This window comes from Bos javanicus, chromosome 29 (assembly GCF_032452875.1).
Source record: "Bos javanicus breed banteng chromosome 29, ARS-OSU_banteng_1.0, whole genome shotgun sequence".
Classification (NCBI taxonomy): Eukaryota; Metazoa; Chordata; class Mammalia; order Artiodactyla; family Bovidae; genus Bos; species Bos javanicus.
The window spans coordinates 9,802,526-9,820,757 of NC_083896.1; the positions used below are offsets into that span (position 1 = coordinate 9,802,526).

Sequence of the window (18,232 nt, forward strand, 5' to 3'; positions counted from 1 at the left end):
AAAAATAAGCACAAGAAAGATTTTCCATACCAAAACAATTCTCTTAAAATTTTTAGCTGTCAGTCTTATTTGCATTTATAGACATTTCCCCTTTGAGTTAATTCAAATGTACTAATACTAGTACATCATTATCATCCTTCTTGTTTACTTACTCATAATAAGGAAAATGTGAGTCAGCATCTTTTAACTTGAGAATTTCTGTTTTTTGTTTTTTTTAGCCTCCTCAAATGGGAAGTGTACCTGTAATGACACAACCAAGCTTAATATACAGCCAACCTGTCATGAGACCACCAAACCCTTTTGGCCCTGTATCAGGAGCACAGGTACTAATTAACATGCTTGCACGTAGCTTGTACTGTGCTTGATGTGGAAGAAATATAATACCGAAAAATCCTTTTATGCAGTTCAAAAAAACAAGTTGTTAGCATTTTTTCCCTTCATGGAGGATGATACTTTCTTCATGTATCTTTCTCATGTTAGAGCTTTTAGGAATGTTGACTATTTGGAAAGAAAGGATAAGCGATTACAAACAGGTAAAGATGGAAAAGTCTTGATAACTTATAGTTGGTAGGGCCAGAGGTTAAGAAACCGTCTTTCTGATAACACTTCTGATGTGCGCTCTCCTGTGTTGGCCTTAGAAACCTTGAGCTCAGAACTCAGTTCTTGGCTTGAATGCCACAATGAAGTGTTGCCGTTGAGATGTCTGTGAAACTTGACAAGTCTTCAAAAGTTGTGAATGCTATTTTTTCATTAGATAACTTTCTCCTGCTGAAGATCATATTTAAAAACAGATAACCCTCTCCCCACAAAAGAGCAAAAAAGCTTGAAATGCCATCCTGACCTAATTTCTTCACAGGAAGGACTTTTCTCTTCAGATGTTTCTAAGGCCTTCTTCAGTTCATGAAAATTCACCTGGATATTCACTCTTTCTTTTTCATCTCACTATTGTTAGCATCAGGGAAATCTGGATTTTTTTTTGAAAAATGCTTCTCCCATTATGGTTAGGAGAGGAGATAAGAAGTTTCTCTGTTGTTTACCTCTCTGATGACATCTTGTGGGACGAGACCTTTGTAAAGAGATAGGTTGGCTTATCCCTCTCTATTACCCTGCTCATATCATTTAACAGTTGGGAAGTACTGACATGTGATTGTAAAAGTCACCCCCTTTCGTGGCTTCCAGTGCCAACTGATTGATTATTTTATGTATTTCATGCTGTTTGAAAGCATTCATGAGCATGTTTGTTGATGGACTTGTTATTCCTTTTCCACTTGAACACAGGTAGTTTTATACTTGACAGTGTATACAGTGTTATATTGCAAAAATTAGTTTGTATTGATCCAGTTAAGTTAGTCTATATGTATCTCATAGACCAGTGAAGCAGAAGAGACCGTTTCATTTTTCAGCCTTTTTGAGTATTGACCATTTAATAAATTTGAGTATTTATCATTTAATAAATTGATTACTTGGGCAGTGCCAGTGACTGGGAGTGGATAGTGAATTTAATTCTGATTGAGAGGTAAAATCTATGTTCTTTGAATTTCATGTATTTCCCCGGATGCCTCTTTTATTCTCATTTGTCCATGTTAAAGTGACCTTTTCTTCCTGCTCCTCAAACAGTTAAGTATTCATAATGAAGTTACTTGGTAGATGAGGTAATTGATGTAGTTATCTTTCTTATGCATTTGTTTTTATAAATTAGATTATGGGTATTTATAGTTTTCTTTCTTTTCCATCTTTTACCAGCAGCAGTTCTGAATATTGGCTGAATACTGTTAAAGAAATGTATAGATTTTGATAACATTAAGCTGTTGATGATTTCCTTAACTTTTGATGTAGATCCTTTAGTTTATATGTCTTCCTGTTGTTTTTTTAGTTTTTTCTTTGTTACCCACATTTTGAACTTGAGGTACATGTAGTTTATTTTTTAAAATTGCCTTGGGTTTTTTACTGTTACAAGACCAAGTGATGAAGAACTTAAATGTATTTAGAGGAAAAAAAAAACAACTGTATTTTGGGGCTGTAAATTTACTGGTAACCACTACCTACCTGATTTTCCCTGATGCATAGCTAAAACCCAGCACCTAATGTGGGTGTTGTCTTGCAAGCTCCTAGCTCAGAAACAGAATATATTGTTACTAAGCTTGGGTGCTACCTGGCAGTTTGCAAACACTTTCACATACATTACCTCATTCTCAAAATAATGTTTAAGGTAGATGGGCCTCCTGTCACTAGTGTCACCATTCTTTATTTAAAAAAAGTTGAGATTTGGAAAGATTCTTCAACTAAACTAAACAAGTGGTGAAATGCAACTTAGCTCCTTCCTGGCCCGGTGCTCACTTGTGCCACGTTACCTCTCTCCTGCTCCTCAGCCCATGTGGCCACTATGGCACCACTGTCTTCCTGTGCCCGTAGTGAACCACTCTGCTAATTCCTTGGGTTTCCTGTTGGATTATAAACTATATTTATGTATCTAAGATATAACTGCTGTAGTTGTCAAGAGCATCCTATACAGTTTTGGATAATACTTTAACCTTGAAACATTATGCATGAGGGGTTTTGGTGTGTGTGTTTTTAATAAAGTTTAAAACAAATCTTAGTAAAAAAGAATCTGCCTTAAAAATTGCTAGCCCCCTGGCATCAGTTCTTAACACAGGTTTTATATCTTGTTTCCTTTTGAAATCCATGTTAACTGTCACTAAAACACCAAAACAATGCGAGAATTTCCAAGTGTATAAATGAAATAGTGATAGAACTGCACTTCTCTAATTACTTGCTCCCAGAAGAGAATGAGAACATTTGGGAACAAGCTTCTAGTTGAGAAATCAAATTTGAAGTCCGTAGTTAATTTTAAATATTACTGGTTGAGAAAAGGAAATGAAGAAGGCAAATTGATGACGAGGAAAAGACTGGGTGGCAGTGAAGTGGTTCAAAGAGGCTTTGGACTTCTCCTTACAGAGTTATTTGAACCAGTTGAAAGTCAGAGTCTTAAATGTTATGTTGTTGCTTTTGATTCCTTTCCCCTCTTTGTTTTCCCTGTATCTTGTGATGGTGTCCCACTAACCATTCCTCTGCTATTCTTAGCCCCTCCCTTTTTGCAGTCTATAATCCCTGATCCAGATTGGAACCTTTCTTGCCTTTCTAGTTTAATCCATGTGTAGATACTGGAGTAAACTTCTGTAGGCAGTATTTGTAGCATCTTATCTCCAGACTCAAAAATCTAAGGAGATGAATTTAATATAACTGAACATGTAAGATACACCCTCAGCTTTTCTTTTGTCTTAAAAACTTCCTCACAGAATTTCCCTCTTTGAAATAATAATGAATAAGCAGAACATTCATGTTCTTCCAGCTCCATGCATTCACGATTCTCAGTAATTATCCAGTGTTGTTCTGCTGTCTTGTCTGTTCTAGAAGAACTTTGTCTGTCATAAAGTGGATTTACTCTTCGCTCGTTCTAAGTTATCTCTCATCCCTTTTCAGCTCTCCTGAGATGTGAAGCTCTTTTCCCTGTTCTGCATTACTTCTCTTTATAGAATTTGTCACTGCTTAGCATCCATCACTTCGTCCTTTTGTCCACTTATTGCTCCTCCATCCATTTGATCTAGTGAGAGTTGCCTGTATTAGACTGTAACCCTCACAGAGGCAAGCGTGTATATTTTATGTTCATGGTTCCTAAAATGGTGCCTGACTCAACAGGTTTTGAATATTATTTGTCAAACAAGAGAATTTGGTTGACAAATAATTTTCCATTGTGTCACTTACTCTGTTTCTCATTGATATATCTTTTTACTTACTTATAAACATTGTAGTAATTTAAAGCAGTGTGCAAAATCGGTTTAAATTCTTCGCTAATAGACTGTAAGCTAAAATGTTAGGTGACTAACCTGAGGAATGAAAATGCCTTTAATTTCATGATTGAATATTTTTAATCATTTAAGAATTAAACTGTCTTTGGAGTAGGAAAGATTTTTCTCATGCTTTAGTTTTTAATAATTCTTAGTTTCTTCTGGTCCCATCACTTCAGGGCAAATAGAGGGGGAAACAATGGAAACAGTGACAGATTTTATTTTCTTGGGCTCTAAAATCACTGTGGATGGTGACTGCAGCCATGAAATTAAAAGACGCTTGTTCCTTGGAAGAAAAGCTGTGACCAACCTAGACAGCATATTAAAAAAGCAGAACCTTTTTATGCCAACAAAGGTTCATCTAGTCAAAGCTATGGTTTTTCCAGTAGTCATGTATGGATGTGAGATCTAGACCATAAAGAAAGCTGAGCGCCAAAGGATTGATGCTTTTGAACTGTGGTGTTGGAGAAGACTCTTGGGAGTCCCTTGAACTGCAAGGAGATCCAACCAGCCCATCCTGAAGGAAATCAGTCCTGGGTGTTCATTGGAAGGACTGATGTTGAAGCTGAAACTCCAATACTTTGGCCACCTGATGCAAAGGCCCGATTCATTGGAAAAGACCTTGATTTTGGGAAAGAGAGAAGGCAGAAGGAAAAGGGGACGACAGAGGACGAGATGGTTGGATGGCATCACTGACTCGATGGACGTGAGTTTGAGCAAGCTCCAGGAGATAGTGAAGGACAGGAAAGTGTGGCGTGCTGCAGTCCATGGGGTTGCAAAGAGTTGGACATGACTGAGCAACTGAACAACGGCAAAGCTAGTTTCTTTTATTAAGTTTGGCTGTTCAGTGGTAGCAGTAAACAGAATAATTTTTCTTAATGTTTAATTTAAACCTTTTAGTTGTTCTGTCATTGCTGTGCTTTCTTTGTTTAATAAAAATTCTTTGAGGCAAAGATGTCTCTTTATACAGTATAAAATAAATGATCGTTTATAAATATAAGCAAACCATCAAAATAGAATCTTTTAATCAAATCCCAGTTCTACTATTGTCAGAAGTCTTCCTATTTCTTGAAGTATTTCTTTTGGGAGCCATTACTTACTAAAGATGTAACTTATAGCTCCTGGTCTCTTACCTACTTACTATGAAACCAAGTTAATACTCTTTTTTTTTCCAAGTTAATATTCTTGAGGGTACCTCAACCCTGCCATATATATTTATCATATTACCATTAATGAAGTATTCCAAACAATGTGTTGTGTGTTGTAAATTATATTTAGCTTTCTCTTAGTGCTATGTTAGTGCCTGCTAGCAAGAAAGTAGGTAATACCTTCCACGTGGCTGTTAGCTCAGACTATTTTGTTCTTCAGTATATTCTTAATTTATTTAATAGACATTACTGTAATGTTCCTATAGACCTATACACTTACTCTGTTCTGTTCACATTTTGTGCTAATTCTATATTTTTTAAAATATTATCACACAGCTTAAAGATGTTCTGTTTCATGACTAATGTCGTAGCCTTTTTTTTTTTTTTAATGCTCTACATGAGTGCATATTTCTGTATGTTTGACTGTATGGAGAATACTAGAACCGTATGGCTAATGCTTTTTTTTCTTCACTTCTGTGCTTCCTCACACTATTTGATTTCCTGTTACCAGTTACTAGGGTGTTTATTAACTTGGGGAGAATGGGGACTCTTACTGTCCTCTCTTGCTTGTGCTTTATATAAACACTGGTACACACTGGTATATAAATTGAAATGTACATTGCTGATTAACAGTTTGTAAACTTGTTCCACTGTTGCAGTAATGCAGCAATTATGTTACTAAGCGTGAAGACAGTTAACCTGGTTTTGCTTTCTTTTTTTTGTTTAAGTTAACTGTGATGTGAAGTAACAGTCTCTTAATGAATGTTCATGAAACAGTTGAGATGTTGAAGATTTGGTGAGGGGGCGTTGTGCTTATGTTCTTACCACTTTTTATATGAGAATCTCATACTGATCCCCGTATCAATCTGTTTTCCAAAAAGCAATATGAAAACCATAGAGTGTTATATTTGCAGATCTGATTTTTAAAATAAGCATATTAAAAGTTTTACTGTTTTCCTGATTGGTATTGGGAGGCTTTGAGGGTTTTTTTAGTAGAGGATATGGATAAAATGTAAAATGGCTGCTGTGTTTTTGTTTGTATCTGCCAGATCTAAGAAAGTATGACATCAGTTGAGTGTCTGAAAGGACACAGTGGCTGGTTGTGAGTGCCTTTTACCAGCCTAAATGGGGGTACTGTTAGCTTTGGCTGTTGGAATAATTTAAGTCTTACCAAAAACAAAAAATGGCCTTTTTAATGACTTTCTTGTGTGTGAGAACTAATAGCTCTCTTTGCTTTTAGGCTTTACGTTTTTTGTTTGTTTGTTTGCTTTAACTTTCTTGGTGTGTTAATTGTGGGTGTTGGCAGTGCCTCTCTGTCAGCTGATCTGCCCAGCTGCATTTCTGTGGAGCCTTTTGCCTTGTCAGCAGTGTGTTGTGGTCATTCATCCTTGCTTAGTAGAAGATCCCATGGCGGGGATTTACTTTGGGAATTGGGATTTAGTACCATTGGTGAGACTGTTTCTGTAGTCTCCTGGGCCTACCTGAATCAGTCAAAAGAAAAATTGGAGGAGTCCCATCTGCTGACCATTATCATTAATAAGACAACATGTAGAACCAGGCCTTTTTGCTGGATTTGTGCTGAGGACATTTTTTTCCCTAAAAGGTGGAAATCTAATTCTTGTTTTCAACAAAACTGGAACATATCCATAAAGTCTTGGGTGACTGTGAGGTTCTACAGAGTCTTCCTGATGAACGTCAGTGACTGTACAGCACTGTGAGTACAGAAGCCACGCAGTGTGCACTGACTGACAGAGACTAGAGAAACCCTTTCTAAAAAATGATCTTTCTAATGTTAAACTTTTTTCTGTATATTAAATATAACCATAAATTCTAGCTGAGTGGAGATTAATAGAGACAGCAAGTTTTAGAGAGGAAGCAGTCATACTGCTTTGGGAACTGGGACTGCTTCAAATCTGTTACTGGTGTCTTAGGGCTGCCATAACAGAGTGAACCGCAAAGTTGATGGCTTCAAACAACAGGAATTTCATCTCTCGCAATCCTGGAGGCTTACAGACCAGTAATAGGGTGTCAGCAGGTCATGCTTCTCCCCTAATTCTCTAGAGGAGGACCCTTCCTTGCCTCTTCCAGCTTTTAGCAGCCCAAGTCATCCTCTGCCTCTCGCACGTGGCGCTCTCCTTGTATCTCTGTCTTCATGTGGCATTTCCCTCGTAGAAAGTCATTGAATTAGGGCCTACCCTAATGACCCCATCATTACTTGATTACGTCTGCAGAGACCCTATTTCCAAATAGGTCACTTTCATAGATTCATTCATAGGGGTCAGGACTTTAACATATTGATACCTTTTGGGAGGATAGTTCAACAGATTCGTCAGCTCAACTCCCCACTAACCAGGTGTTTCAGAGAAAGTTGCCCTTGGAAATTTGATGAGCCTCAGTTTCTTTATCTATAAAATGATGATTTTACCTTATGTATTTTAGCATTTGTGGAGGTAGTGTTACCATAAACTACCAAACTTGATTTTATATTAAAATTTTTATTTGGTCCAATTTAGTATAGTTTATATGCCCCCTCCCCCCGCCTTTTTGGTGGAGGTAGCGAACCTTTTGTGAAAATGTCCAAGTCTAAGGAGCTCTCTCCTTAGATGTTTTAAATTGAAGCTTAGTAGATAAATCAGGTAAAAGCATAAATCAGGTAGTGGATAAATCAGGTAATAGCCTCAAGCTCATATATGGAACACAGTTTGAAAGTTTTTTTGACTGAAGAAAAGTGCCATATTTTCAATAAATAGCAAATAAGTGGTGCATTTTAGGTATAATTACTATTTTGTCTCCTTATGTACCAGTTAACATAAACCTAAGCTTTTCATTTTCTTTGGTTTTCAAGGGATAAGAAGTTAAAGTCTTATATGAATGAGCCATAAACATTTTATTCACATAAGCTAAGCCAGCTTTTAGGATTTCCATCCATCAAATTGAACTTTAAACAGACTTCTCTTACCCTGGAAACACTTCTTATATATGGAAATGTTTATTTTTAGCTTTAGCAGTTAATATTTCCTTCCATGAGTTTAAGAAGTCTTGCGATCCATTTCCCTCTGCAGTTTGGTTTTCTATAATTCTTTGTCAATTTACGTTGCCATGATTTTAAGGAGATGTCTCAGATGCCGTTTTGCAGTAACATTACTTCTATGTAAAGAGGTTTAGAAACAACATACATTTAAAGAGAAATCCTCTTAGGTCACTGTTTTGTGCCCCTAAAACAAGATGAGTAGCACTTTGAAGGCGACAGAAATGTTGGCATTACTTTTTGGTGTTACTGATGGGCCAAAGCCCATGATGGGTTTGTGTTGAACATAAACCCAGGAAACAGTTATCAAAGGTATTTGACTCAGCCTCCAGGACAGGCCCTTTACCTTGTGCAATAGAGAAGTCTTCTCTTTGTAGCCATACTTCTCAGAGGCAGCTGAGAATAGCATTGTCTTTAATATAAAATATTGCAGTGTAATACTGTATGTTTATGTCTTACTCATCTGGATTCAGTAACATTCAAAATCAGCATATCTTTCTGTGGGTTAGTTTTGTAGGTAATGTCTCGGTAAAATCATATTAAGTAGGGCTGAGGTTTCTAAAATGTTTTGATTACACAGCAGTATCAGGAAAGTGGTCTTTAAGCATGTCCCCTCAGTGTATTTATACTTCTGTATTCTTATAGCAGTGTTATGTACATTAAAAACGTGGAGAAATAGACATTTTAAGAGGGTAAAAATAGGGAAGTTCTAATACTTTCTTCTAATACGCCACTTTGATGATCATTTTTATACAGAGCTTGTTTTATCATCAAAAATCATTTTAACTTAGCATGTTATAGAATGTGTAAATTTTACTTAGTTTTACTTTAAAATATAAGTTTTATATTTTTAACTTAGCATGTTATAGAATGTGTTTACTGTGTGTAAGTCACTGCTAGTTGCTGAACAAGAGACAAAATATATTTCTTATTCTTAATGTTTCTGTACATTTGAGGAGCCTGAAGGTGAGTGTAGTATGGAAGCACAAGTGACTGGTTGATGGTTAAATAAAAACTCTTAAAAGAGCAATGCAGATTCAGTGAGATTTGAGCTGATCCTATTATATAAAATTAGATGAATATTTGATTGTAGTGGGTAAGGAAGGCTGAACTAATATTTGAGTGACTAATGTATGCCACTCAACGAGCTGGGCGCTTTTTGTATATTTCAGTCCTCAAGGCAGCTGTTAAGGGAGGTTTGGGTATTGGGTTTTTCTTAACCCCATTTTACAAAAGAGGCAGGATTAGATTCATCTCCATCTTTCCATAAAACTGCTCTCATCCTTGGCAAAAGAAGTACACCCATTTTTCTCCTAACTTGCCTCTTGAGCAAAGACAAAATGAGTCTTTACAGTGTTGCTATTTGCTATCCAGGCTTTTGAATTCAAATTCAGATGTAAAGATGTGGCAGAGTTGCTCCTTCTCTAAGAATTTTAATACATACACACAGCCAGTATGTATTTCAAGAAGTTTGTCCTAAAATGCCCAGTCCTTTATTCTCCTATAAGCTTTCAGTTGCCCTAGGCTCACTTTCTGAGACTGATGCTGTTTTCTTGTTCTAACATGAAATTTTCTTGTTTGGTGTTGAACATTGTAGAATGAAGGAGTAGTAACCATTTTTATTTTATGGTCTTTAGTATATTGATAGAACTCTATTTTTCAAAAATTCCTTTATTAGAATATTTGCTTTTTTTTGAAGTTAACTTACAATTTCTGTACTGTTGTCTTTACTATGCTAAACACACACTACAGCCAAAAAGGGGGAAAAAAAACCTGCTTTTTTGCAGCATTTTTATAAAGGTTGATTTAGGTGGAGAAAGAGGGTGAAGGAGTATCAGCTGAGTTGCCATCATCAATTACATGTACATTTTAGTATTTTAATTTATATTCAGCTCTTATTTCATTGTTCAGTATTTCATTTTCATATAAAATGAGAAAAAACTTAAGTATGTCTATTTTAGACTAGTGAGACTGACCATTTGTTTAAATGGCATATTTAGTTGTGGGATAGGTCAGTTTAATTTGAACAAACTGGTGGCTGTACTAATTTTTTTTAGCTCTGTGGAAATTGTGGTATAGAGAATGTTACTGACATAAATAAGTGAAAGTCTGTCTTTTGTTTGGATGTGTGTGTGTGTTGGCATATTTGTAGTGGAATATGACTGCAGGGTCAGTTGCAATTTGTCTTATTGCTACCTTGTAAAATACAGTGATTTTGCAGTTAACAAAGATCATTGGATTTTTCTTTTTTTTTTTTTTAATTCAAAAAAAAATTATTTATTTATTTATTTTTTGGAGGCTAATTACTTTACAATATTGTATTGGTTTTGCCATACATTGACATGAATCAGCCACGGGTGTACATGCGTTCCCCATCCTGAACCCTGTCCAGTACGTAGCAGCCGTACATATTCTTTAACACACTCTCAAGAATGATACGTAAAGGAGAGCTAACGCTTGTAGTTTTGGGTGACTTTCTCAGGCTCCTTAAATCCTGCTGGTTCTCAGCCACCAGGATCCTGTTGCCCTTTGGTGCACTCCGTTCTTCCTTCTTTCCTTGAGCAGTGACTGGGCTTTTGCAGTGTATTTCCTTTCCTTCAGCTTCCTTACTTGCTCTCTGAACTGACTGCTTTCTCAGCAGTGCATGATGTGCGTGTCCTTTGGTGTGGGTGCTGGAAGGGTGGGCCAGGCGGTGAAGGACTGCTGCGCGGCCCAGCCCTGGGCGCCCTGTGCAGTCAGCCTGTCCAGTCTGGGCCGAGGTTCCGTCTGCTTGAGATGGGTGTTGCTGATATGCAACTTAACTGCGGGGCTATTGAGTCTTATTTTCTGAAGTTTTAATGTAGCTACATATTTTTTAAATAGGTGTTGAAGACTTATGTATGTGTTTATTTTGCCAGTTTAACAAATAATAGAAGTATTAGAAACTAGCAGTTTTTCCCCCAAAGAAAACTGATGCTCTTCAACATTATTATTAAGCCTCTAGGACTTTTCTCTAGCAGTGTGCTCACATATGGAAAAGAAAAGAATTCTGATGTTCCATTTTCCCATATTCTTCAGAGTGCGTTTTCCTCTCAGACTGCTGCCGTTATGAAAATGTAATACAAGAATATGTTTTAGTGAGAGGCTTTCATACAGGACTGTAGATTTTGGATGATTGGTGTTCTGCAGTGAGCAGGGACTTTTGTTTTAACATCAAATGAAAAAGAAAACGTGTTTTGGAGAAAAACCCAGTTAATCTTTAACTCCCAAGCTCAGTGATTACTTTACTTAAAATCATTTTGCTTCTGAATGGTTGTCCTGGTTGGTATGAAAGGTGGAGGAGAAGCATTTTTCCAATTAAGCTTCTCTGCCTGGAGAATCCCAGGGACAGGGGAGCCTGGTGGGCTGCCGTCTATGGGGTCGTACAGAGTCGGACACAACTGAAGTGACTTAGCAGCAGCAGCCTGGATGATACTTGACTCTCCAAAGCCAGACCTACTGTCCTGTCTTCCTGTCCATAGCTGCTTGTGTAAATTCCATCAACTTTTCCATTGTCTCTTCCCATTGTCTTTGAACATTTATTTCTGAGAACAAGATCTGGATTAAGAAAATGACTCAACCACTAATATAACTGGGCTTCCCTGGTGGCTCAGAGGGTAAAGTGTCTGCCTGCAATGCAGGAGACCTGGGTTCCATCCCTGGGTCAGGAAGATCCCCTGGAGAAGGAAATGGCAACCCACTCCAGTACTCTTGCCTGGAAAATCCTATGGACAGAGAAGCCTGGTAGATTGCAGTCCATGGGATCGCAAAGAGTCAGACATGACTGAGCGACTTCACTTTCTTTCACTAATATAACTGAGAATGATTTCTAAACCTGTAAATTAATCTTGGCACCCAAAACAACAAATAGCATATGCTTGAGGTGTAATATTAATATTTGTTGAAAACTCACTGGCTATTCATGCTCTGTAGTGCTAAAAAAAATAAAAGGCAGAAATGGGATCACTTTGAGCCAGCAAAGACAGATTTTGACCCATGAAATCCTTTACATGAATTCAAATGTTGAGGTATGAATTGAAACTATTTCTACTTAGCTTTGATTTAATGCTCAGTTGAATATTCCTGTGCTTGTGTGCCTCTGCAATCTAATGCAGGTGGAGGAAAAAAATTAAAAGTTTGTTCCAAAATATTCTTGCCTGGAGAATCCCATGGACAGAGGAGCCTGCAGACTACAGTCCATGGGGTCGCAAGAGTCGGACATGACTTAGCAATTAAAAAGAGAAAAAAATAGCTTCATATTTGGTTTAAAGTACTGTTCAAGTAGACTTGATGAAGGAGATATGGATGGTACTTCAGGAGTTGTCTTTACTTGAGGAAATACTAAAAATATTTTATTGATTTCAGCAGTCTATTTACCTTACTGTATATTTAAACAATAGGAGCAAATTCCAAGAATCAAGTAAATGTATTCTAACAGGAAGCTGAATCAAGAATCTTAAGTATTCCCTGTATTCCGGGCAGTATGTGGGTAGTTCGACTATGGTAGATAACCTCTGAGCTCATTTCTCCCTCCGGAGTATAAAAGCATCAGCTGCAGCTTCTCCATATAAACAGGCAGGAGACAACTCCTTGTCCAAAGTGTGAACACTGAGTAGGACAGGACTTTCCACCTCTGATGAGGAAGGAAGGAAAGAGTATTGCAACTAGATGTGTTGGGTCTGGACAGAGGTCAGATTTTGCACACCATTTGACAAACAGCCTCCACCCCGGAAGCCACCATCTGCAGCTCACAATTGTACTCTGGCTCCCTGCTTCCCCACTCCCACTCACACATATAATAGAAGTCTTAACCATGGGTCAGCTCATTTTGACCTTTTTGGGTAAAAGACTTTATTCCTTTGGAATTCAGAAACAAGAATTTGTTTTCTGAAAAGCACATGCCATTGGATACCCTTTAACTTGACATGTGACTGAAACTTTTGTTTTAATGATTCTGCTTTCTGCAAAGGCTGCCATTATATATTTATTAAAGATGACAAACAAAAACCACCTCCTCTTTCATTACATTTTCTGCCTTCATGTTCTGTCGTTCTGAGATCTTTTTTCTTTCCCTCTCTCTGTCTCTTTCCCCCAGCTGTCGGCAGCCTCCAGCCCCTCCAGTCACAGTCCTCACAGAGCTTCAGGAAAGGACCCTTTTGCAGAGCTCTCTTTGGAGGATTTCTTATAAATCACTTTAGGTATTGCTGCTTGTTGGGGGAGACGGGGACTGAAATAACTTTTAAAAATTACCAAACATTAAGCACAAATGGCTCTTCTCTTTTGTTTCTAAAGGAGTCTAGGTTCCCCCTCTTCCTCCTCTTCTGTTCTTGCAGTGAAGAGTAATAGATCCAAATAGGGCATGAGGACAAACTGCTTTTGGAAAATGTCTGTAACATTGTTAGAAGGTGTGAAACCAAAGGACTGTCTCATGTGTACATATAAGCATCCACTGCTCACAGCAGATGGATGAGATCAAACACCACCCATTAAAAACTGGGTGTTTGTATTCAGTCTTAAAGGATTTATAGAGAACAACAGCAATTTTATACATTGGATTCAAGCTTAATAAGGAGCATCTTTAGTTTTAATGTAAAGGCCAGGATTCATTGTGAAGAATTCATTTTTAACAGTTTCTTTAAAGGGTTATTTTTTTTTATGTATGCCTTTTCACTTTAAAATGGTAATATTTTCCCCCTCCCCCAAAACCAGCTTATTATTATTTTTCTAAGGTAAGGGCAAGTGAATATGCAATGCCCTTTTTGATAGAAAGATTCTGCTTTTAATCCACACCCCCTCTTTTCCTGGAAAGCAGTGTCATTTTTCTTCTCGATGCTGGAGCCCCAGTGTAGATACACCTTGTGGATCTTTGAGAGTTTGTACTCTTCTGATTTCACAACAGTTCACTAGCATATCTATTCCAGTAATTTCTTTGGATGAGCAGTTTAAAGGATATTATGAGTGAAGAATCTGAGTGAAGAGAAAGTAGATCTTTCAGATTTTGATTTATATTAGTAAATAAATTTTTAGCAAATATCATACTGTTCCCTTAATTATCTCTAATTTTGCTATAATCTTTAGAAGTAAAATTTCAAATTTTGCTTGTTGCCTAAATGAGATTTTTATGTGGCATATTTGTGTTCATGGAGAGATTTTCTGAACTTGTCATGGAAAAATTGTTCATTCATCTTCCTTCTTTCCATACCCCTTGGTTTTTAGTAGTTAGAAAGAAACTTAGAAGGCCCTGTAATTTTGCTTCAAATACTGAGTTCTGGCTCATGATAAGCTGATTATACTGACTTTGTTTTGTAATCAGGGTTTGTGATAAGCATGCTATGAACACTTCCAGGCAAGTTGAATGGTAAAAGACACAAAGCATTTTCACTTATGAGAAGGTATCTCTTAATGCAGTGAATTAACTCACACTCTTTTTTTTTAATTTTTTTCCAGATACAGTTTATGTAACTAGATGGAAGAGAATGGAATTATTCCAAAAAGACAAGTGCTCAAGCGGCAAATACTTACTTCCAGCAAAATCCAAACTGCTGTCTCTTAAACTCTCTTCTTCCATTAGAATGCTACAGTAACCCAGTAAAGGCCCATGAAGGAAACTGGGACTAGTCTATAGGAGAACGTATCAATACAGTTTATAAAGCCAAGAAATGCCATGATTTCAGACTAAGAGCTGTCTTTTTGGTGACTAACCCTTCAGTTCTTTGAACTCTTATTAATACCCATAATCAGTAACCTACCAAGAAAAGCCCTTATTTGGAAAGTGTGAAATTTGTATTTGGAAAAGCTGCCTGGAGAGAAGAGCTGTGTCCTTTACGCTAATGCACCAGGACTCCTTTGGGGGGATCAAATCATAATTCTTCATTATGCAGTATCTTTCTTTTCTCCAGTCCTCACAGATACAGAAACAGTAACTAAAATTAACTTTTCTTTTTAAAAAAAAAATTATATATTCAGTTTGCAGTAGACATTCCTTAAGTATTTGTATTTATTTATGATTATCAATTTACGTAACATTAATATTGTATCAGACCTCCTTATGAAAATGAGTATGGATGTACACAGTATGTGTGATTGTTATCCATAAGAATGAACCTGATTCAGAATGCTTCTCAGCTGACATACAGAGCACTAAATATTTTAAGGCAAGTCCATAGGTCTGAATCGCTTAAGAATTCTCAGTCTCTATGGGATTTAGGGAAGCATTATAAATGCATTAATCCTTATAGTCAATTCTGTGCCTAGGATTTTGCAAGGGAACAGTTCACTGAACTAGGAAAAGCACTACATTTTAAATTCAGCATTAGTGCATTGGGAAGGAACTTTACTGCTTTGTGCTTGGCATGTCATTATTTTCCATTTGACATTAGGGCCTTTCCAAAATGAATGTGAGGAATTGCTTTCACTTCAAGACTTTCCTTCTTTTCAGTAAAACTCTAGGAGGTATTATAGGGGGAGGGGAGGGGACAAAATCCTTGAACCTTTTATTTGGCTCATGCCATGTTATGATCATGTACCTTTTAAATAAGGGGAAATAGTATCTTTAAAATTAATGTCTAGCCAAGAGTTTAGTTAATGAAGAATTAAACTGCACTGTTGATCAGTGCTTTGTGTAAATACATCTTAACATTTGGGTTGAGAGGGGCCTTAAGAAGGACAGTTTGTTGTAGGAAAGCAATTCTGTACATGAGTTTAAGCATACTTGTTGCATTGTCTCTGCAGATTCTATTTTTGTTTACAATATTAAAATGTATGTTAGCAAAAATGGGTGGATTTTCAAATAAAATGCAGCTTCCACAAAACTTTTGTTATGGTATTCTGGTCTGAGGTGCATTTTCTTTTTTCTGTTTTTCTTTATCATTGGTATTATTATTTTTTGCTAATAAAAGTATATCCCAGTGATTATATTTGATGATTTAATAAAATGTAAAATTTATTTCTGTTTTAACTTAATTTCCAAAAAGCTTTATCTTTGTACTTTTGTTACCTTCTAGACATTGATACGCTGAACTATTTATTAAAATTGTTCATTTTTGCATTTTGATCAGATGCCTTCAGTCAGGTAAGTTTAAGGGAGAAAATGCTGTGAATTTGACGTATTGATGCATGTGATCTGTCTGCCATAAAAGTCTCTGACTGTATCGTGTTTCGTAGTGAATAGTAAGTAGGATTCAGAATACATGGTAGAGGGACCAAAAGCTTTGCATTGATAAATGTGTCTGCATACTATTTGCCATGGTTGGAAAAAATAAGTCTTTAACCGATACACTTTGTGAATATTACCACTTTTTTAAGTTTCACTGTTATTAAACCATTTTCATACAAACTGGAAAATGTACTTTTGTAAGTTAACTTCCTTACCATTATGACGGATTTTGATTTGTCTCTCCTGGTGTTCGAGTGGATGTTATAGTTGAGGTCTATGGCTTGTTCCTTTTATACTGTGTGTTTTTTTTTTCCCCCCACTATATTCAAGTTTGTGAAATGCTTCAGAAACATTTCCATCTTATGGTTCAAACTTTGGGGCTTGTTGGGTTGGTATTATCTCCATTATACCCAGTTCACAGATTGGAATTAGAGCCTTGCGCAGGTCGATTAGCTAATAGACCTTGGAGTCAGGCCTTACATGAACTGAGAGGGGAATTGTTTCCTTCTGTGGTCTAGCCTGGTGACCGCTGTTTATTCTCAGATGGAGCACATTTCCCACTTCCTGCTCTAATGTCTAGATGTGATTGACAAGGAAAAGCACAAACCACACACCCATGTTAGCTTTCTAATCAGAATGTAACAAGTGAGGTAAATCAGCTGTTGAATACATAAAAAAACACAAAACTGAATCAGGTTATAAACCTGTATATGCCCACACCATCTTACAGTCTAGGTAGCAAGTTGGAAGTGGCTACAGAGATTGTTAGCAGAGGGAAGCTAGCCCATCCCAAATAGTTTTCAAAATTTTAGGCTTTAACATCTCATTATTACTATTCATTACATTAAGATACATTTTTCTTAATAAGTGACTATGAGAATCCGTATTTAGGAAGAGGCATTATGTTAGAGCAGGAATTGTTTACTTCTCCACAAGCCACCGAAACATTAGTCCTAGAATATAGGACTTTATGGGATAAGTTTCTCCTTGAACTAAAATAATTGCAAGGTTCTTCTGTTGTTTAGATGATAAAGAATCAGCCTGCATTGCTGGAGACCTGGGTTTGATCCATGGGTTGGGAAGATCCCCTGGAGAAGGGATTGGCTACCCACTGCAGTATTCTGGCTTGGAGAATTCCATGGACAGAGGAGCCTGGCAGGCTACAGTTCATGGGGTTGCAAAGAGTCAGACACGACTGAATGACTTTCACTTTTTTTCCCCCACGTTCTCTTGCTTACCGTCACTAATAAGCATGTTTCCAAATTCTTAAGAATTCAGATTACTGATGTCATGCCTGTTCTCCAGCACTGCATGGAGAAAACCAGAATGTCTTGTCAAGGTGAGGGTGGCTCCTGTGTGTGCAGCAGTGGTTGGCTCACAGTCTGTGGAGAGGCCCCCAGCAGTCATCCAGGTGAATAATCTTTTTCCTTGAGAAAAGATGACTTCACAACTTGCATGAGTCCTTTGCACCCATCTTCGATCTTTTGTTCTGTCGCATTTGCTACCTTGCATGGATCTGACTAGACCTAGAATTCTGCAGTCTGAATAGACTCTGAGTGGAAAGGCTGCTGTGTTACCTAACATGCAGTCTCTCTCAGAAGAGCTCAAGCTTACTCCTTGCTTTTACTAAGCAGTGGCATTCTGTTCAGTGTGTCACCAATCAGGTTTTCTAAGTCTCTAGCTAGTGTTTTGGTCTAGTTTTGCTAAAAGCACTTAGGAAATGCCCCATTTGTTACTGATGTAGCAGGCAGGTGTCGTTTTTATGCTATATGGAACTCCCCACATTGTCAAAAGTTAAGGTCTTTCTGTGGTCATTTTGGGGGCAGATGTGATGGTTTTGTGGCAGAGTAGGGTAGGCTGGTTGTAGGCATTCAGCTAGAAGAAGCAAAAAGAGAATGTTTTATGGAAGCTTCGCTTCCTAATAAGTTCTCATTCAGAAGAACTTTACTATAAAAGCTGATTTCAAAGTTGGTTTTGAAATAGAAATCTCTGCATGAGAGTCACCTGGGGAGCTAAACGTCACCCTGTCTGAGCTCCT

General features: G+C 37.3%; 1 protein-coding gene across 24 annotated transcripts in view; it reads left to right on the forward strand.

Annotated features, from left to right (window-relative positions):
- PICALM (phosphatidylinositol binding clathrin assembly protein) overlaps positions 1-15,850 on the forward strand; it is a 101,135-nt gene extending 85,285 nt beyond the window's left edge. For 14 of the 24 annotated variants that reach the window (XM_061406043.1, XM_061406038.1, XM_061406040.1 and 11 more), the window contains 3 exons: positions 219-323; positions 13,135-13,237; positions 14,487-15,850. In XM_061406043.1, the coding sequence (XP_061262027.1) occupies positions 219-323; positions 13,135-13,227 (198 nt within the window). In that variant the 3' untranslated portion in view covers positions 13,228-13,237; positions 14,487-15,850. The remainder of the gene's footprint in view (positions 1-218; positions 324-13,134; positions 13,238-14,486) is intronic. The other 10 variants (XM_061406052.1, XM_061406058.1, XM_061406059.1 and 7 more) reach the window with 1 other exon arrangement.
- The last annotated feature ends 2,382 nt before the right edge of the window (positions 15,851-18,232 follow it).